Source organism: Scyliorhinus torazame, chromosome 15 (genome assembly GCF_047496885.1).
Source record: "Scyliorhinus torazame isolate Kashiwa2021f chromosome 15, sScyTor2.1, whole genome shotgun sequence".
Taxonomy (NCBI): domain Eukaryota; kingdom Metazoa; phylum Chordata; class Chondrichthyes; order Carcharhiniformes; family Scyliorhinidae; genus Scyliorhinus; species Scyliorhinus torazame.
Genome location: NC_092721.1, coordinates 52,416,750 through 52,438,280, shown reverse-complemented (window position 1 = coordinate 52,438,280; position 21,531 = coordinate 52,416,750). Strand labels below are relative to the sequence as shown.

At 48.4% G+C, this 21,531-nt stretch overlaps 1 protein-coding gene across 3 annotated transcripts in view; it reads left to right on the top strand.

Annotated features, from left to right (window-relative positions):
- abcc4 (ATP binding cassette subfamily C member 4 (PEL blood group)) overlaps nucleotides 1-21,531 on the top strand; it is a 742,685-nt gene that overhangs the window by 134,796 nt on the left and 586,358 nt on the right. For all 3 annotated transcript variants that reach the window (XM_072476237.1, XM_072476236.1, XM_072476238.1), the window contains one exon: nucleotides 12,351-12,600. In XM_072476237.1, the coding sequence (XP_072332338.1) occupies nucleotides 12,351-12,600 (250 nt within the window). The remainder of the gene's footprint in view (nucleotides 1-12,350; nucleotides 12,601-21,531) is intronic.

Below are 21,531 nucleotides of genomic sequence, written 5' to 3'. Positions count from 1 at the left end.
ACTCCACACGGACAGTGACCCAGAGCCAGGATCGAACCTGGGACCTCGCCGCCGTGAGGCTGCAGTTCTAACCCACTGCGCCACCATGCTGCCCTCAAGGCTACCTTCTTGCAAAACATCTTGTCTGCCAGGAGCACCAAAGCTAATCTCCACAGAGGACCCTGAGCTCAAGTTGTCTCTAACCTCACATCCACAAATGTTGCACATGGTTCAATTCCGCCTCCACAGTCCCGGGGAGTATCGATTTCTCCACCATGAAAAATCTATTCGGGAGCATACCTGATTGGAGAGTTGGGCAGAGAAATGGCAGATGGAGTTCAATCCACGCAAATGCGAGGTGATGCATTTTGGAAGATCTAATTCAAGAGCGGACTGTATGGTCAATGGAAGAGTCCTGGGAAAAATTGATGTACAGAGAGATCTGGGAGTTCAGGTCCATTGTACCCTGAAGGTGGCAACGCAGGTCGATAGAGTGGTCAAGAAGGCATACAGCATGCTTGCCTTCATCGGACGGGGTATTGTGTACAAGAGTCAGGTCATGTTGCAGTTGTAAAGGACTTTGGTTAGGCCTGCATTGCGCTGGTCAAGGAGACGCAGCCTGAGTGAGTGAGCCACAAACAGGGTGAGAATTTGGTAATTTGGTGCAGTGAGGTAATTCGGTGAAGAGTGGGAGAAGGTGCTTTTTCCCGACTGTTTTGTTCTCTCTCTTTCTTCGGGCCTAATTTTGGGAGCCGTTCGGAGGAGGAGGAGCAGTCTCTGTGAGTATAAAAAACCTAACGGTAACTTCCTGTTTTCCAGTTCTCCCCCCCCCCCCCCCCCCCCCCCCCCAAAGTGACGTCAGAGGGAAGCTGTGATCTGATTGGTTAATAGCAAATCTGCCCCAAATTTAAAAAAAAAAACACCGCTAAACTCGTAAACTTAAATTAAACTAATTAATTAATGAGTGATGGCTGGTCAGGTGATGTGCTTGAGCTGCTTGATGTGGGAGTTGGCAGATCCCATTGCGAGCTGCAGCGACCATATCTGCAATAAGTGTTGGCTGCTCGAAGAGCTCCGGCTCAGAGTTGATGAGCTGGAGTCTGAGCTTCAAACACTGAGGCACATCCGGGAGGGGGAAACTTACCTGGACACTGTGTTTCAGGAGGCAGTCACACCTGTCAGAGTAAGTAGTTTAAATCCTGCCAGTGGCCAGGGACAGCAGGGTGTGACTGCAAATCAGGCAGGTAAAGGGAACCTGCAGTCAGGAACTCAGGAGCCTCAGCCCTTGACCCTGTCCAACAGGTATGAGGCACTTGCTCCCTGTGTGGATGGCGAACAGGGCTGCAGGAAGGATGAGTCAGCTGACCAAGGCATCATGGTTCAGCAGGCCATTCAAGGGGAGGGAGTAAATAGGCAAGTTGTAGGGGATTCTATTATCAGGGGGATAGATAGTATCCTTTGTGAGCAGGATAAAGAGTCCCGCATGGTATGTTGCCTGCCCGGTGCTAGGGTGCGGGACATCGCTGACCGGCTTGAAAGGATACTGGAGTGCGAGGGGGAGGATCCAGTTGTTGTGGTCCATGTCGGTACCAACAACATAGGCAAGTCTAGAAAAGAGGACCTGTTTAGAGATTATAAAGAGCTAGGATTCAAATTAAAAAACAGGTCCTCAAGGGTCATAATCTCCGGATTACTGCCCGAGCCACGTGCAAATTGGCATAGGGAGGCAAGAATAAGGGAAGTTAACACGTGGCTGAAAGATTGGTGTGGGAAAGAGGGGTTCCTTTTCATGGGACACTGGCATCAGTTTTGGGACAGGGGGGACCTATACCGTTGGGATAGTCTCCACCTGAACCGAGCTGGGACCAGTGTTCTGGCGAAAAGAGTAAATAGGGTGGTCAATAGGACTTTAAACTAGAGATTGTGGGGGAAGGGAAAGTCAGGGAACCAAGAGGTGAAGTAATCAGTGGGAAGCATAGCTGCTTAGGAATACAAAAAAGCACGAAAAGACAGAACTCAGGAGAGGTTACGATAGTCCCCATCCCACAAAATATGACACAGTGTATGGAAAGGCTCAGTAAACCAAGGTCCAACACACTAAGAAAACAAAAAGGGACGGTCAATAGAGAATTAAAGGTGCTATATTTAAATGCACGCAGTGTACGGAACAAGGTAGATGAGCTTGTGGCCCAGATTGTGACTGGCAGGTATGATGTGGTAGGCATCACAGAGACGTGGTTACAGGGAGTTCAGGACTGGCATTTAAACATCCAGGGATTCACAACCTATCGAAAAGACAAGAGAGGTGGGCAGAGGGGGTGGGGTTGCCTTGTTAATTAGGAATGAAATTAAATCAATAGCATTAAACAACATAGGGTCAGATGATGTGGAGTCTGTGTGGATAGAGTTGAGGAACCACAAAGGCAAAAAAACCATAATGGGAGTTATGCACAGGCCTCCTAACAGTGGTCAGGACCAGGGGCACAAAATGCACCACGAAATAGAAAGTGCATGTCAGAAAGGCAAGGTCACAGTGATCATGGGGGACTTCAATATGCAGGTGGACTGGGAAAATAATGCTTCCAGTGGACCCAAGGAAAGGGAAAGCCCAGGAGGGCTTTTTGGAACAGCTTGTGATGGAGCCCACAAGGGAACAGGCCATTCTGGACTTAGTGTTATGTAATGAGCCAGACTTGATTAAAGATCTTAAAGTAAGGGAGCACTTAGGAGGCAGTGATCATAATATGGTAGAATTCAATCTCCAATTTGAAAGAAAGAAGGTAGAATCAGATGTAAAGGTGTTACAGTTAAATAAAGGTAACTACAGGGGCATGAGGGAGGAACTGACGAAAATCGACTGGGAGCAGAGCCTAGTGGGAAAGACAGTAGAACAGCAATGGCAGGAGTTTCTGGGAGTAATTGAGGACACAGTACAGAGGTTCATCCCAAAGAAAAGAAAGGTTATCAGAGGGGGGATTAGGCAGCCATGGCTGACAAAGGAAGTTAGGGAATGCATCAAAGCAAAAGAGAGAGCCTATAATGTGGCAAAGAGTAGTGGGAAGTCAGAAGATTGGGAACGCTACAAAAACAAACAGAGGATAACAAAGAGAGAAATAAGGAAAGAGAGGATCAATTATGAAGGTAGGCTAGCCAGTAACATTAGGAATGATAGTAAAAGTTTCTTTAAATACACTAAAAACAAATGGGAGGCAAAAGTAGACATTGGGCCGCTCCAAAATGACGCTGGTAATCTAGTGATGGGAGACAAGGAAATAGCTGAGGAACTAAATAAGTACTTTGCGTCAGTCTTCACAGTAGAAGACATGAGTAATATCCCAACAATTCAGGAGAGTCAGGGGGCAGAGTTGAATATGGTAGCCATTACAAAGGAGAAAGTGCTAGAGAAACTAAGGGGTCTAAAAGTTGATAAATCTCCGGGCCCAGATGGACTACATCCTAGAGTTCTAAAGGAGATAGCTGAAGAAATAGTGGAGGCGTTAGTTATGATCTTTCAAAAGTCACTGGAGTCAGGGAAAGTCTCAGAGGATTGGAAAATCGCAGTTGTAAACCCCCTGTTCAAGAAGGGAACAAGGAAAAAGATGGAAAATTATAGGCCAATTAGCCTAACCTCGGTTGTTGGCAAGATTCCATTGTTAAGGATGAGATTTCTAAATTCTTGGAAGTGCAGGGTCGGATTAGGACAAGTCAGCATGGATTTAGTAAGGGGAGGTTGTGCCTGACAAACCTGTTCGAGTTCTTTGAAGAGATAACAAATAGGTTAGCCCAAGGAGAGCCAATGGATGTTATCTATCTTGACTTCCAAAAGGCCTTTGATAAGGTGCCTCACGGGAGACTGCTGAGTAAAATAAGGGCCCATGGTATTCGAGGCATGGATTGATGATTAGCTGTCAGGCAGAAGGCAGAGAGTTGGGATAAAAGATTCTTTTAAGGAATGGCAACCGGTGACGAGTGGTGTCCCGCAGGGTTCAGTGTTGGGGCCACAGCTGTTCTCTTTATATATTAACGATCTAGATGACGGGACTGGGGGCATTCTGGCTAAGTTTGCCGATGATACAAAGATAGGTGGAGGGGCAGGTAGTATTGAGGAGGTGGGGAGGCTGCAGAAAGATTTAGACAGTTTAGGAGAGTGGTCCAAGAAATGGCTGATGAAATTCAACGTGGGCAAGTGCGAGGTCTTGCACTTTGGAAAAAAGAAAGAATAGAGGCATGGACTATTTTCTAAACGGTGACAAAATTCATAATGCTGAAGTGCAAAAGGACTTGGGAGTCCTAGTCCAGGATTCTCTAAAGGTAAACTTGCAGGTTGAGTCCGTAATTAAGAAAGCAAATGCAATGTTGTCATTTATCTCAAGAGGCTTGGAATATAAAAGCAGAGATGTACTTCTGAAGCTTTATAAAGCATTAGTTAGGCCCCATTTAGAATACTGTGAGCAATTTTGGGCCCCACACCTCAGGAAGGACATACTGGCACTGGAGCGGGTCCAGCGGAGATTCTCACGGATGATCCCAGGAATGGTAGGCCTAACATACGATGAACGTCTGAGGATCCTGGGATTATATTCATTGGAGTTTAGGAGGTCGAGGGGAGATCTAATAGAAACTTACAAGATAATGAATGGCTTAGATAGGGTGGACGTAGGGAAGTTGTTTCCATTAGCAGGGGAGACTAGGACCCGGGGGCACAGCCTTAGAATAAAAGAGAGTCACTTTAGAACAGAGATGAGGAGAAATTTCTTCAGCCAGAGAGTGGTGGGTCTGTGGAATTCATTGCCACAGAGGGCGGGGGAGGCCGGGACGTTGAGTGTCTTTAAGACAGAAGTTGATAAATTCTTGATTTCTCGAGGAATTAAGGGCTATGGAGAGAGAGCGGGTAAATGGAGTTGAAATCAGCCATGATTGAATGGTGGCGTGGACTCGATGGGCCGAATGGCCTTACTTCCGCTCCTCTGTCTTATGGTCTTATGGAATATTGCGCGCAGTTCTGGTCGCCACATTGCCAGAAGGATGTGGATGCTTTAGAGAGGGTGCAGACGAGGTTCACCAGGATGTTGCCTAGTATGAGGGTGCTAGCTATGAAGAAAGGTTGAGTCGATTAGGATTGTTTTCGTTGGAAAGACTGAGGTTGAGGGGGGACCTGACTGAGGTCTACAAAATTATGAGAGGTATGGACAGGGTGGATAGCAACAAGCTTTTTCCAAGAGTGGGGGTGTCATTTACAAGGGGTCACGATTTCAAGGTGAGAGGGGGAAAGTTTAAGGGAGATGTGCATGGAAAGTTTTTTACCCAGAGGGTGGTGGGTGCCTGGAACGCTTTGCCAGCGGAGGTGGTAGAGGCGGGCACAATAGAATAATTTAAGATGCATCTAGACAGATATATGAACGGGCGGGGAACAGAGGGAAGTAGATCCTTGGAAAATAGGTGACAGGTTTAGATAAAGGATCTGGATTGGCGCCGGCTGGGAGGGCCGAAGGGCCTGTTCCTGTGCTGTAATTTTCTTTGTTCTTTGTTATGCAGGCGGATGAAAAGTAGGCAGAAGTTCATCAAGCAGTATTGCCGGTAGGGTACAGAAAGGAGGTGTTGCGAGTTGCACATGAGGTATCAGTGGGAGGTCATTTGGGAGTAAGGACAACTCAAATTAAGATACAAAAACAATTTTTATTGTCTGGACGACATAAAGATGTAGTAAAATTTTGTCGATCATGTCACACATGTCAAGTTATAGGAAAACCTCAAACAGTGATAAAGCCAGCGCCCTTAATACTCATTCCAGCATTTGAGGAACCTTTTACAAGGGTCTTAATTGATTGTGTAGGACTGCTTTTTAAAACAAAAAGTGGGAATCAATATCTTTTGACGATAATGGATGTGTCAACTAGGTTTCTAGAGGCCATTCCAGTATGAAATATTACAGCTAAAACGATTGTGGAGGAGTTACTTACTAGATATGGACGACCTCAAGATTATCCAAAGAAGTTATGGATAGCTTAGGAATAAAACAATTTAAATCAACTGCATATCATCCAGAATCGCAGGGAGCGTTAGAAAGGTGGCATCAGACATTAAAGACAATGTTGAGGGCTTATTGTCAAGATTATCCAGTGGAATACGTGTCAAGTTTTAGAGAACGATTAAATAGAGCAGGGGAATTGGCTAAACAACATTTAAAGGTTGCACAAAATGTGATGAAACGGGTAACGACAAGAAAACAAATTTCGTAGTTTTGCCAGTGAAGATAAAGTTTTAGTATTGTTACCAGTAGTTGGTGAACCTTTTAAAACAAGGATTTGTGGACCTTATCAAATTGAAAGGAAATTAAGTGAGGTGAATTATGTAGTAAGAACGCCAGATAGAAGGAAGGAAGACTCACTGAGTGTGTAATGTGAATATGCTTACAAGGTACTTTGAAAGGGAAGGAGAGCAAAAGGAGGCGGTTTTAATGATTCTAACTCAAAAGCGATGAACCAAATCCAGATGACTTTGAATTTGACATCCCTCAAATTAAATTGGAAAGCGAGGATGTTCGTAAAAAGGATAAATTGTTGAGTTACCTTCCAGAAGAAAAACAAAATGACCTGAAAGAGTTATTGATATCACGTGGGCACGTTTGTAGAGATAAATTGGGAAATACTAAAATGGCTATACATGATGTAGATGTGTGAAATGCTGTTCCAATTAAACAACATCCGTATAGACTTAACCCTTTAAAATTGGCACAGGTTAACCAGGAAATTGAAAGTATGCTTAAAAACGGCATAATTGAAGTGGGTTGCAGCTAATGGAGCTCATCCATCGTGATGGTACCAAAACCGGACGGTACCCAACGGTTGTGTGTGGACTGTAGAAAGGTTAATTCAGTCACAAGAACTGACTCTTATCCTATCCCACATTTGGAGGATTGCATCGAGAAGGTGGGACAATCAGCTTGTATTTCCAAACTGGATTTACTTAAAGGTTACTGGCAGGTACCTTTATCCGAAAGGGCAAAGAAAATTTCAGCTTTTGTGACTCCAGATGGTATATACCAATTCAAAGTTATGCCATTATAACCCCCCAGCCGCATTTCAACGGTTAACTAATAAAGTTGTTTCAGGTTTACCCAAATGTGCGGGATACATCGACGATCTGGTAATTTTCAGTCAGACATGGAAAGAACATTTAAAGCATCTGATGGAGTTATTCGATCGACTTCAGGAGCGGGTTTGGTGGTAAACCTAGCCAACAGTGAATTTGGAAAAGCCCAAGTCACTTTCCTTGGCCACACAATCGGACAGGGTCGAATGGTCTCACGGGATGGGAAAACAAAATTATTGGCGAGTTTCCAATACCCTCGACACGAAGGGAAATAATGCGATTTCTTGGCATGAGTGGGTTTTACCAGAAATTTGTGCCGAACTTTAGCAGTGTTGTTGCTGCACTGATGGACTGGCTGAAGAAACGTAGCAAATTTAAGTGGACAGTGGAGTGTCAACAGGCATTTGACTGTCTGAAGACAGTGTTAACCAATGCTCCTGTGTTGGAGAATTACAAGGGGCTCTGTGATCAGATTGAACTAAAGTATCTGACTTTAAGAGAAATGCCGAGGCTTCGAGAAATGGATGGATCGTGCAGAGACCTTCTTGTCCAAAGAGACTGGCAATCAAGAGGGATTCCAGTTGGAGGAAGAAGAACTAAAATGGACTATGTTATTCTACCTGTTTGCGTGTTTTGTTTTGTGAAACGAAAAAGTATTTCACTGTCCGTATTTCTTAAAGGAACGTGAAATGGTGAAAAATGAAACATCTTAAAGTTGATGGGTTTTTTTTTTCTTGGGGGGAGGTGTCAGATGGATGTACCTTAAAGAAATGGGCATTTATCAAATAGCTGCAGTGATGTCAGTGTGTGGTGGAGCTAGACTGTCTGTCTGGTTTTTACTTTCGTTTTGAGCTGGCAGCTGCAGTGTGTTTAGTTTCGTTTTCAGAGTTGGAGAGCTGTATGTAAACGAAGCAGATGTGTGTATTGATCTTTCTCTCTACTAGTTAAAGAATGTCTCCAAATCACTTGATGATTTCAAAGTAATACCTGTTTATGTAGAGAATTTAAACCTGCTGTCTTCATTTACAAAGGGTTTAACATACGGATGTTGTTTGGGAAGTTATTAAGGGTGATCTATAGAGTACTGTATCTTTTTGGGGGGTGGTCAGGGTTGGTAGCTGAAGAACTGTTTACTGTGTGTTTTTAGAATGTTAACTGGATTCATAGAATAAACATTGTTTTTTAAAAAAAAATTCTTTTAGTTCTCTGTTGCATCACTCCTGTAAAGTGGGCCCTTGTGCTCCGCATAACCAAAATCTATTAAAAGTTGTGGGTCAGGTGAACTCCATAATATACTTTGGTGTTCTCTAAACCCTGGCCCATAATAATATTTACAAGAACCAGCGGTATCCCTTCCAGGGTCCCGCTAACCATCACATGTCATCCCCCTGGATCCGTTACAGTGTTTGTCGCTGTAAAGGCTGTCGTTTAGTTGAACAGTATGGCCAGCCCCTTGTACTCTGTCGAAGTACGCCTGGTACGTCTGCCCGCAGCGTTTCCTTACCCTCAGTTGGTCCTTTTCCTTCAGTTGCGTCTCCGACCAGTTTCCCAAGCATCCTTATGACGTATTCCCTCGGTTCCTGCCCTCTGCATCGTCCGGTAGCCCGACAATATTCAGATTCTGTCAATGGGACCTGTTCTCCTCATCGTTGACATTCCCCTTGAGTGCTTTCAGGGTTGTTACCAACCTTGCCACCTTGACTTCAAATGAGGCAATCCGCTCGACCTGGTTGGTGGTCGTTTTCTGCAGGTCACGCTTTTGGGCCTCCAGACTCCGTTCCGTTCTGTCCATGGCTTCCTTTATGGAGGCCAGTGCGGTTTCTATTGCTGGCTTCATGGCCTATATAAGGTCCTCCTTTATTGAGTCTTGACTGTTATCAAGAGGAGCTCCATCAGTTGCTCCATTGATGGGTAGGCCAGCGTTTTGTGTTAGCGACCCTCAAGATCTGCCATGCTCCGCTTTGTTTCACCCCGTGTATCTCCTCCCTCCTGTCCCGACTTTTGATGTTTCAGCTCTGCGGCTGGTTCGACGGCGTTTCGGTCGGTTGGGTATTAGTTGGGGGTTTGGGGGGGGGGGGGGGGGGGGGGTGAGGCTGGGGGGAGTTCTGTATCCGTGTGACGGGTTAAAAGAGCCTGGTGAGAAGTTCCCAAGAGAGAACCACCTTTCATGCGACCATTCGGCTCCGGGCTGCCACCCAGTGGAAATCAGATTTCCAGCAGTAGTTTTCAAAAGAGATATATATTTGAAAAAGATAAATTGGCAGACCGATGGAAAAAGAGATGGGAAGTGAGACTAACTTCGTAGCTCTCTGTTAGCGAGTACTTTGTGCTGACTTGTCTCTTTCTGTGAAGTTTGATTCTGAATCTATGAAATCGGTTTGGAGTGTTTCCGGTTCAGAATGTGGCATGAATGGGAGGGGGGGCAGGAGATAAGAGATAAAGGGTGATGGGGTTAAGAGGATTGTTCGGAGTGGCATCCAAAATGCACATTCAGAATGAATTTGGAGGGAATTCAGATCACACATTGGTGAAGAGTTGTAGACACCGATTGTGGGTCGTAAGGGAGAATTTCCCTTAATCCAGCTGCCTTCCACCAGATAGATGAAAAAATAGTCAGTCCACTTAATATAATATCTGAGAACCACCTGTTAGCTCGAGGTGCATAGCTTCGCTGAATCAACAACATCACAAAGCACTTAATTATTCAAAGAAAGGTTCATACCTTTAATAAAGGATGTCCTTCTGCCCTTTTATGAAGTGAATCTTCCTTCTGTGGGTCTGGTGCCTAAATAATTGGTAGTCCCTGGTCTGTGCTGATTTCCTCATGTTTTCCAGGGCAAAGATGCCCATCCCATTTCGAACAAGAGTAGTGCTGCACAACATTATGGAGGGTAATTTGGTGTTTGCAAAACAAAAGCAAGGAGTTCATTTTAAATTTATTAGAGGGTTTAGGTCGCAGTTGGAATATTGTTTTGGGCACTTAAAATAGAATGCAGCATAAATTCATTATAACTGGAGCTTGCAGTTTGCCAACTTAATTGATTTATGCTCCTTGCTTTAGTGTACAGGCAGTTGGGCTTTTAAATATTACCAGTTTCAGCCCCGAATATTTCTGGCACTTGATGATCAGACATCCAACCATGGTGTCTTGATTTAGCTTGATCATTATTTTGAGGGTATTAATCCTTTTTTTTCACTTGATGTCGTGATTGCATTCACTGCCTCAGGAAATTCCCTCCACATGACCTGAAACAACTTACGACCCTTCCATTCTAACTGACTTTCCCCTCAAACCCTTAATTCAGATAGTAAGACATCTGTGGATGTATCTGCGAATCTGGGAGACCTTGCTGCTGCCCGCCTCGAGGTTGCTGCTTTCAGTCTTTGTAACCAGCTCTCTGAAAACAGAGGCACTCGCTTTAGCTACACTGGGCGCGATTCTCTGGCTCCCCCGTGGCGTGTTTCTTGGCGACCCACCATTGGCCGGCAGCGGGATCCTTTGGTCCTGTCGCTGTCAACGGGATTTCCCATTGAATCCACCCAACGCTGCCGTGTGCCATTGGCGCGACCGGAAGATCCTGCTGCTGTAAATAGCAGTAAGATCTCGCCCAATATTTTATTCCCACAGCAGCATCTCATAGAATCCCTACAGTGCAGAAGGAGGCCTTTAGCCCATCGGTTCTGCACCGACCCTCTGAAAGAGCACCCCACCTAGCGGCAATTTAACATGTCCAATCTACCTAACTTGCACATCTTTGGACTGTGGGAAGAAACTGGAGCACCTGGAGGAAACCCACGCAGACACGGAGAAAATGTGCCAACTCCACGCAGTCACCTGATGTCGAAATCAAGCCCGGGTCTCTGGCGCTGTGAGACACCAGTGCTAACCACTGTGCCGCTGTGCTGCCCTTTGTGCTTTAATTGATGCTAACCCAATGAAGGACAGATTACTATTCCTAACTCGCCTTGTATCCGTAATTAAGGTCCTTGAGGCTAGTGACAATAGCCTAGGTATAAATCCCACCCCACTATTAATCCACCAATTGGAGTAAAATCCAGGCCACACAGAGGAGGAATGTTTTCCTTTCTTTAAATCTGTTAGCCTTTCACAATGGAAATAACAATTCAATAAGGACAGAGTGGAACGATCAATTATGATTCCTCTTTGATCATGATTCAGTGACCCTTGCTGCTGAAAATGGGTGTTTGATGGGTAGGAACAGAATCAAGTTTGGTTATAATTTCCTACCCACAATGTAGTTTTAAGTTTAGCAGACGGATGAGAAACTGCTATTTAAACAGGATAGCTAGTGCACTTCGTGGAATCATATCTCAGTAAGAGTCATTGGGCGGGATTCTCCCATTCGGCGGCAGAGTCTCCACGCCACCGGAAACACCGTCGCGTTTCACGACGGCGTGAACGGGCCGCTGGGAGTACCGATTCTGGCACCTATAGGGGGCCAGCACGGCGCTGGAGCGGTTCACGCAGCTCCAGCCTCCCATCCCGGCGCGAACTGTGTGACTCGCTAACCCGCGCATGTGCAGTGGCACCGGCGTCAATGAGGACATGTGCAGTGGCGCCGGCGCCAACCCACGTATGCGTGGTGGCTTCCCTCAACGCGCCGGCCCCGACGCAACATGGCGAGGGAGTTCAGGGGCCGCCCCCTGACCCTGCGCGGTGAGTTCCCACCGGCTGTGACCAGCTATGGACGGCACTGGCGGGACTCTGCCTTTTTAGAGCGGCCGCTCGGCCCATACGGGCCGGAGAATCGGCAGCCCAGCCGTGTAGAGCGGCCCCCAACCGGTGCCGCGCCTATGGCGCCTCGCGTGCCGGCATAAGGGTGGCGTGGCACGGTTGCGGGGATTATCCGGCCCGGTGCGGGGCTGGGAGAATCCCGCCCAAAGATTTGTGTTGAGGGAAATTGGAGGAGATAAAGAAGAAAACAGTTTGTAGTTTTGGAGCATTGTAGTATTCAAAATTTAGTGTTATTCTTCTGATAGATAATTTGCAGCATATTAGTAAAGTTGATCATTTGTATTCTCCTTTGTATAATGGCTGGGAAGTATAACCTTTATGTTTTCATAAAAAATGCGAAATACTTACAATTTCATTGGTGTATCTAAACAAGTATTTAAACAAAATAAAACACTAATTCACTGAAACACAAAGCCCAGGTTGTTTACAGTAGAGGACATCAGATGAATAAAACCTTTCATGTGAACTAGCAAACAAATTATTGTGTGAAGAAAACAAATGGTGCTTGTATTCTGCATTTCAGGAAGGAGATTGCCAAGGTTCTGCAAAGTTCTTATCTACGTGCCTTGAACATGGCCTCATTCTTTACTGCTAGCAAGATGATCTTGTTTTTTACCTTCCTGGTGTACGTGCTACTTGGCAACACTATCACAGCAAGTCGTGTGTTTGTCACAGTTTCGTTGTACAGTGCTGTGAGACTCACAGTCACCCTGTTTTTCCCAGCAGCTATTCAAACAGCTTCTGAGGGATTAATCAGCATAAGAAGGATAAAGGTACGTACAAGTATTGAAAAATAATTTTGATGCCAGTTTGATAAATAATTTTGATGCCGGTTTGTTTATTTTGACACCGGAAGTTCTATTACTTCAGTGAATTTTCTTTTTTTTAAAAAATACATTTTGTTGCAAACGCATATTGAAATAAAAAGTTACACCACATAACCAATCTGAGAAACAGGCTTCCCAACAATGAACAATTCGAACAAATTTTTAACCCCAGCGCGCGACGAGCAACTCCTCAAACACAGTCACAACCATCCCCCACCTTACCTCAAACCCCTCTACTGAATCCCTAAGCTCGCACTTTCTTTTTTCCAGATGCAGGAAGTCATGCAAGTCACCCAACTAGGCCCTACCCCTGGTGGCGCTGTTGACCGCCACTCCAGTAAGACTTGTCGCTGGGCAATCTGAAAGGCGAAGGCCACAACATCGGCCTTCCTCCCCTCCATGAGCCCCGGCTTCTCCGAGATCCCAAATATCGCCACCAAAGGATCCGGCTACACATCCCCCCCCCCCCCCCCCCCCCCCCCCCCCGCGCCCCCATCCTTGCTAGGCCGCAAACACTCCCGCCCAGAATCTCTTCAACTTTTTCCTGCCCCAGAACATGGACGTGTGATTCGCTGGCCCCGCCCACACCTCTCACTCATATGCCACCCCCTGGAAGAACACACTCATTCTTGCCCAAGCCATATGTACCCTGTGTACAACCTTAAACTATCAGGCTCATCCTTGACACAAGGAGGTTGCGTTTACCCTGCGCAATGCCTCACTTCATACTCTCCAATTGATCTTCCCTCCCAACTCCTCTTCCCATTTCTCCTTGATCTTCACCACCTGCTCACCTCCCTGCTCTCTCAGCCATCTGTATGTATCTCCAATTATACCCTCCACTTCCACATCCGGAAGCAGCAGTCGTTCTAGCAGGGTGTACCTCGGCAACCTAGGGAACCCCTTCCAAACCTTCTGTGCAAGGTCCCTCACCTGCAGGTACCTGAACTCCCTCCCTCTCGGGTGCTCTTCCTTCTCCCTCAGCTCCTCCAAACTGGCAGACCCTTCCTCCAGATATAAATCCCTAACCTGGCCAGCCCCACTTCCCTCCACCTCCTATACATGCTATACGTGCTCAAGCCCGTGTTTCTCATACAACGGTGTTAACACCGACATCCCGATCATCCTAAGATGCCTCCTCAACTGGTGCCAAATCTTCACCGTGGACTGCACCACTGGGCTCCCTGAATACCTACTTGAGCTATTGGCAATGCTGCCGTCACCATAGCCCTTAAGCTGGACCCCTTACAAGATTCCTTCTCCATCCTATCCCATTGTACTGTCTCTCCTTCCCACTATCGCCACACCTTTTCTGCATTCGCCGGCCATTAAAAATGAAGCTGGTTCGGCAAAGTCACCCCCCGCCCCTGCTGCCTCTGGCTCTGTAACAGGGTCCTCCTTGGCACCTTCCCCACCCATACAAAGTCCAAAATAATCGTGTCCAATTTCTCATAAAAAGGCCTTCGGTATAAAGATCGGGAGTGTCTGGAAAATGAACAGGAAACTCGGCAGAATATTCATCTTTACCACTTGGACCCTCCCCGCCAAAGTCAATTGCAGTGTATCCCACCTCAAGATCATTCTGGCCTCCTCCACTTGTGGAGCATTGTCCATTCCCTCGTTACCTGAATCCCCAGGTATCTGAACCTATCCCTAGCCACCTTAAAAGCCACCCCCCCCCCCCCCCCCCACATTGGCTTGCAGTCCCAACTCATTCACTGGGAACTCTTCGCTTTTCCCTTACATTCAGCTTCCCCGAGAACACCTCAAACCTCCCCAACAGGCCCATGATCCTCGCCAAGCTCCCCAGCGGGTCCAAAACATACAATAGCAGGTCGTCGGCGCAGAGCGACACCCAATGCTCCTTCTGTCCTCTCATAATCCCTGGCCACTCTGCCGACCCCCTAGGAGCTATTGCCAAAGGCTCTATAGCCAGTGCAAACAACAGCGAAGACAGCGGTCACCCCTGCCTTGTTCCCCTGTGCAATTTGAAATTCCATGAGCTCTTGCCTTTCATCCGTACACTCGCCATCAGTGCCACATATAGCAAGCCACAAACCATGGTCCAAATCCAAACTTTCCCAGAACCTCAAACAAGTATCGCCACTCTACCTGATCAAATGCTTTCTCCATGTCTTTCGACATCACTACCTCTGGTACCTGGGTTCCCGACGGATTCATGACTACATTTAAAAACACCCTAGTATTGCTCGAGAGCTGTCTGCCTTTTACGAAGCCTATTTGGTCCTCCGCAACCATCCCCGGGACATGACCCTCCATCCTTCCTGCCAACAGCTTAGCTCTTTCATGTCTGTATTAACAGCGATATGGGCCTATATATCTCACACTCCACTCGGTCCTTCCCCTTTTTTGGGATTAATGTGATCGTTGCTTGCGTCATTGTCTCCGGCAGCTCCCCCTTCTCCAGCGCCTCGTTAAACGTCCCCAGGAGATGCGGTGCTGAGTCCGCCGCAGACTCCTTTTAGAATTCTGCCGGATATCCATCCAGCCCCGGAGCCTTCCCCAACATCATACCCCTTATACTAACCAGTATCTCCCTGAGCGCCAGGGGCTACTCTAGCGCCTGCCTCTTTTCCTCCTCCAGCTGAGGAAACTCCAGTTCATCTAAGAACCGTCCCATGCCCCCCTCTTCTCCCCCTCGAGTCCACCCTGTACAATTCCTTGTAATCATCCCTAAACTCCTCATTTATCATCCGACACTGCATCCCTTGCCCCAGCCTGTATCTTCACTATTTCCCTAGACGTGGCCTGCCTCTGCAGCTGATGGGCTAACTTTCGACTCGCCTTCTCCCTATACTCATACTGCACCTCTCTTGCCCAACTTGGCTGCCCTACCGCCCTCCCCGTTGTCAGCCTATCAATTTGCCCCTGTAACTTTTTCCTTGTCAATCCCTCCATGGTGTGTATTCCCTATCGAGTACTCCCTATCCACCTCCACTATCTCGTTCATTGCACCGTCATATTCCTCCCTCACCCTATCCGCATGAGCCTTGAACGAGATCATTTTCCACCGGTCAACCGGTTTTAGCGCTTCCTAAAAAGTGGCCTCCCATACTGATTCAACTCATAATACTTAATCGGCACCCGAACCTTTTAACAAAAGCCTCTACCTGCCAACAACCCTGAATCAAACCCCCACCCCAGCCTCTGCTCTCGTCGCGGTCTAAGCCGAATCTTGACCCAGTGGAGATCATGGTCTGAAATTACTATCCTTGCGTGCTCTGCCCCGTCCACCCAACCAAAATCGCCCAGCTCACCACAAATAGTCAATTCTGGAATACACCTTATAGACATGTGAAAAAAAGGAATACTTCCTTCCCCCCAGGTACTTAAAGCGCCACGGATCCACCATACCCCATCCTTTCCGTAAATCCACCCAGCTCCTTTGCCATTCGTACCCTACCCATCAACCTGGGGCTCGACCTATCAACCCTCGGCTCTAGGACACAGTTAAAATATCCTCCCGTACTCAACTGGTGCGTGGCCAAGCCCGGGATTGCTGCCAGCAATTCCTTCATAAAACCTTCATCAACCAAATTTGGTGCATGCACATTTACCAACACCACCGATACGCCACTCACAATCACGCACCTCTCACCCGGATCCCTCACTTCCCTCGCACTCACAAACCCCATTATCTTGTTCATAAAAATTGCCACTCCTCGTAACTTTGAATCAAATCCAGAGTCGAAAACCTACCCGATCCAGCTCTTCCTTAAGCTAACCTGGTCTTTCACACGGTGGTGTGTCTCCTGAGAAAGACCGCTTCTGCTTTCAAGCTCTTGAGATGCGGAAACGCCCGTGATCTTTTAACTGGTCCATTGAGCCCACGCACGTTCCACGTTAACAGCCTTAATGGAGGCTTGCGCCTCCATTCCCTCTACCGTCCGTCATCTCCCCGTTTAACTCCAGCCCCGTTAATGCAACCCTCTACCTAACCCATCCAAGATGGCCTCCTTCTCTGCCTCTGACCGTGCCTTTTCTCCCCTCTTGCCACGTCACTTCAACCTCCCCATCGCCCCTCCCACCCCCATGGCCACCTCTCTCGGCCTCCTCTCTTCCCCCCCCCCCCCCCCCCCCCCCCCCTGCTCCTCCACTCAGGGAAGAAGGCTCCTTGCTGACCTTGCCCTCCCCACCCAAGCAGAGACTCATTCTGTACTCTAGGTTACCTTCCCCGAGAGCAAACAAACAAGAGACAAAACATAACCAGCCCCATGAAACAAGTGGGGTGGGGAATTGCGACATCCATCCCTACATAAACTTTTCACCCCTGCCATCCTTTACCAACACAACAGTAAACAACAATCCCGAAAATGAACCCTCTCCAGATCGGAGGAAGAGAAAACCCCCTATCCCTACCCACACTTCAACCATATTCCCAACCTTTACAAAATGGCAGCACCCCAGTTCCCCAGAATTGTTCAACTCAATTCTCCCCCAGTTTATGTTCCTTGATGAAGTCCCCGGCCACTTCTGGGGTCTCAAAATAATACACCCGGCCTTCAAGCGTCACCCATAACTTCGCCGGGTAGAGCACCCTAAACCTGATCTACCGCCGATACAGTACCGCTTTGGCCTTGTTGAACCCTGCACGGCGTTTTGCCAACTCGGCTCCAATGTCCTGATATATTCGGACCTTATTCCCCCCACATTCACCGGTGCGTTTCTCCTTGGCCCAACGCAAGATCTTCTTTCTCCACAAATTTGTGGTGTCTCACGATCATCTAGGCTTCTGTCTCAGAGTCCTGTGTGCTCTGTCCACTTCAGGGGCTTTGTCCAGCAACCCCTCTGCCACCAACACCACCAGCCTCTTTGACACATACCTCGTGGCACTTACACGTTCCACTTCTTCAAGTAGGCCCAGTATCCGCAAGTTCTGTCTCCTCAAACTGTTTTCCTGCTCCTCCACCTTTGCCCACAACGTCTTGCAAAGGTCTCCTAAGAGCCCTACCTCTGCCTCCAGCGCCGCCACCCGATCGCTGTGATCTGAGAACACACTTTCGATCTCTCAGACCTGAGACCTCTGCACCTCCAAACATTTCTCCTCCTGCTCCTTCGAGTTCTTCAGGGGTGCCACAGCCCCTTCGATGGCCTTCGAGTGATCCTCCTGCATCTTCTTCCTCTCAGGGCGCATTCCTCCTTAATAAAGGACATCAACTGCGCCAACTGGGACTTTTGCAACTTGCACATGCAGTTCCCCCTCCGCCATCCTTCTATTGGCTGCTGCGCCACAGGTTTCGTCCAACTCCTTGGCCAGGTTTCTCACCATCTTCTGCCGGGTTTGGTGACCAGCGGACATACCACTCCCGGGGGAAACTACTCCGACCTTCAATTACACCTTTTTGTCAAAATTCCACCCAATATTGGGTAAAAAATGCCCTTTCCTATGCCTTCGAGCAGGAGCTGCCCTGTGTGCGACCACTCATACCATGGCCGCCACCGGAAGTTTAATTCGGTGCATCTTCATGTTCAAGGTTCAGAATATTAATGAAAGGAAATAGAACACTCGTCATTTAAGACATTTGATCCCAACATTTGGTGATTAAAAATATTGGGCTGCAACTTCTGGGCTCTCCAGCATCGGATTTGCGGGGGGCATCCGAAAGATGCGCTGGGGAATCCCTCTCGGAAGTTCCCAAGTAAGCATTTTAATGACAATTATCCAGAAGTGCCAACTTCTTCAGGGCAATTGCGTTGGGCTGGGAACCATCTGACAAAGAGATTTAAATAGCTAACTTTGATTGGTTCCATCAGGGTCACTCAGAAAATGTTAGAAGAAATAAAACCTCTTCTAATTTCTGCAAAACTGTATTAACCAACCTGACAGTTCCCCATTCAGGACTCTCCCCACACCCCCGACCCCGAACTTGTGAGCCCGACTCTCAACCCAAACTTGTGGGTCCGACTGGACTCTGCCTGACCCGACCCCCTCCTCCTCACCGATGTCCAATACACCTCCCTTTTCCTGATGTCCAGCCACACCCAACCCCCCTGATCTGACCCCACCTAGACCTCAAATCCCCCCATCCCCCAAACCCTATCCACTTACCTGAGAGCCTTGCCTTTTCCATCACCTGTCTGTTTCAATCACACCTTTAAACCGGCCTGCTTTATGGCAGCTAGTGCAATGAAAAAGGAGCATGCCCTTTTCACTCCGACTCTGTTAGACTTTGCGATGGGCCTCGGTGAAAGCTGCGTTGCCTGAACCTTGCCTGTCCTGAGCCAGGAATGCTGGGCAACACACACATAGAAGATATTTTGGTGCAACTAACTGGATACAGAGTGGAATCCAACACTGTTGCCACTCCTAGGAGATTATGGCCCATAAAATACTCTGGGAACAAAATGTTATGGGAAGTAATAAAATACCTTTTGGGAACAGGTACTTGACAAGACCATTCAGCTCCTCAAAGCCTATTCCACCACTCTGGCAGATTTTGCCAGATCTGCATCTGAACTCCATTTGCCTACCTTGGTTCGATATTCCTACTACCCTTATTTTAAAATCTTTTTATTCTCCACATTTTCATCAAACAAACAACAAAAGAGAAACAAACAAAGCAACAATCCCAAGAAACAGCCCATCAATATACAGTGTGATACATCAATTTATACATTGCATAAATAAGTTGACAACAAAACAGTGAAAAGCAAACCCAACCTCCCCCCAGTGTTCAATGGCAACAAGTTCCCGAAATGCATGATAAACAATCCCATGGATTGTAGAACCCCTCCTTCGCCCCCCCTTCGCTTACATTTTACCTTTTCCAGGGTCAAGAATTCCAGTAGGTCTCCCCGCCACGCCGAGAAGCTGACCTCCAACCAGCAGGACCCGTCTCCGGGCAATCACCCAGCAGGACCCGTCTCCGGGCAATCACCCAGCAGGACCCGCCTCCGGGCAATCACCCAGCAGGACCCGTCTCTGGGCAATCACCCAGCAGGACCCGTCTCCGGGCAATCAGTGATGCGAAGGCTAAAACATCTGACCCCGCACCCACCTGCAGCTCGGGCCGGTCCAACACCACAAAAATGGGCTTTAAGGGACCTGGTTCCAAGTGCACATGATGCTAACGCCGTCCCTCCAATACCTCTCCAACTTCGGGCAGGACCAAAACATATGTACATGGTTTGTGGGACCCCTCCCACTCTGCTCACAGAAATCCTTCACCCCTCAAAGAGCCGACTCATCCTTGCTTTCGTGAGGTGTGCCCTAAACATGACCTTCAGTTGTATAAGTCCCAACTTCGCGCTGAGGTTGAGGCATTTACCCTTCGTAGCACCTCATACCAGAGACCTTCTTCCATTACCTCTCCCAACTCTTCTTCCCACTTGGACTTAACCCCCTTCCATGGACATTACCCTGCTCCAGAATCATCCCATAAATCGCCGACACCACTCCTTCTCCAACGCCCCTGCCGACGATACCTCCTGCAACAATGAGGGTGCCTGCGTTACAGGGAAGCTCGGAAACTCCTTCCTTACAAAGTCTTGGAGCTGCAGGTACTTAAACCCTCCCCTTGTGCCAGTCCGTACTTTTCCCCCAACTCCTCCAACCTTGCAAAACATCCTCCCAGGAACAGGTCTTATATTACCTTGATCCCCCTCTCCTCCCAACTCCAAAACCTCTCTCCCAGCCTCCCCGGCTCAAACCAGTGATTTCCCCTAACCGGCATCTCCCTTGACCCAGCCCCCAACGTAAAGTGCTATCTCAACTGCCCCCAGATCTTCAGCGTTGCCACCACCAATGGGCCCCCAGAGTACTTGCATGGCGCCATCGGAAGCAGCGCTGTTGACCACGCCCTCAACCCCAAACCCCTGCACAAACCTTCCTCCATCTTAACCCACCGGAACCGGCTGTGGGACTGGCTAGGGTGGGGGACGGCAGATGGATCCACCCCATCTCCTGCAGGTCCTGTAAGACACAAAACAATATGCATGGTTAGATCGCGGGCCGGGGTGGATGATGGAGTGTGGGGGTGCGATGGTGTAAGGTGAGGGTAGGGGTGCGGGTGGTGTAGAGTGAGCATGGTGTGGAGGGGGGGGGGTTGGCACACGTGTCATGGGGAACCACAACTAAGTGGGGTCTCACGTCCTCGCTCGTAGCCGAGCACCACCTTGACGACCTCCCTTTCCCTCGGGCTGCCGGCCCTGTTCAGGGCACTCTGCTCGGCCATAGTGAGTGGTCGCATGTCTGGCAGTCCCTTTCCTGTCTTCTCCCACTCCCGGCAGTTGTGCGTGGCCATCTCCCAGGAGGTGGGGGGGGGGAGGAGAAACAAAAGACGACAGTGTTAGACAGTCCGACGCATGCAGGGGGTGGGCAGCTGGTGGCCTCAGTGGCCAGGGCACCCGGCCATGGGGGTCAGTATGGGTGCCGGCATGTGGGGCAGCTGGGGGTTCGGCCACCCTCCGGGTTGGGGAGGGGTAGCGTTATGGTGTGTGGGATGGGGGTTCGTGCCGGGGTGCACAGTCCTGACTACTCACCCTGGCCACCTTGAGGAGGTTGTGCTGTTACCTCCGGCACTGCTGTCCAGTCCAGATAGTGTTGCTGGTGGCGCTGACCGCCTCTGCCACCTTTGCCCAGGCACAATGAACGGCGGCAGCTGGCAGCCTCCTTCATGGGCTGGGTACAGGATCACCCTCCTCTCCTCCACCGTGTCCATAAGGGTCTCCAGCTCGGCATCGGTGAAAAAGGGTGCCGCTTTCCTTGCTGCCATCTTGTTGGCTGGGATGGTGTGTGTGGAGAGTTAATAGTCTGAAGCTTGTCTGCCTCCTGAGTGTCAATTGCCAATCCGGGACCAGTTTTTCTGTCGTGAATGTCCATGAATTCCGCATTGGTGTCAACAGTCAGTCTCAGAA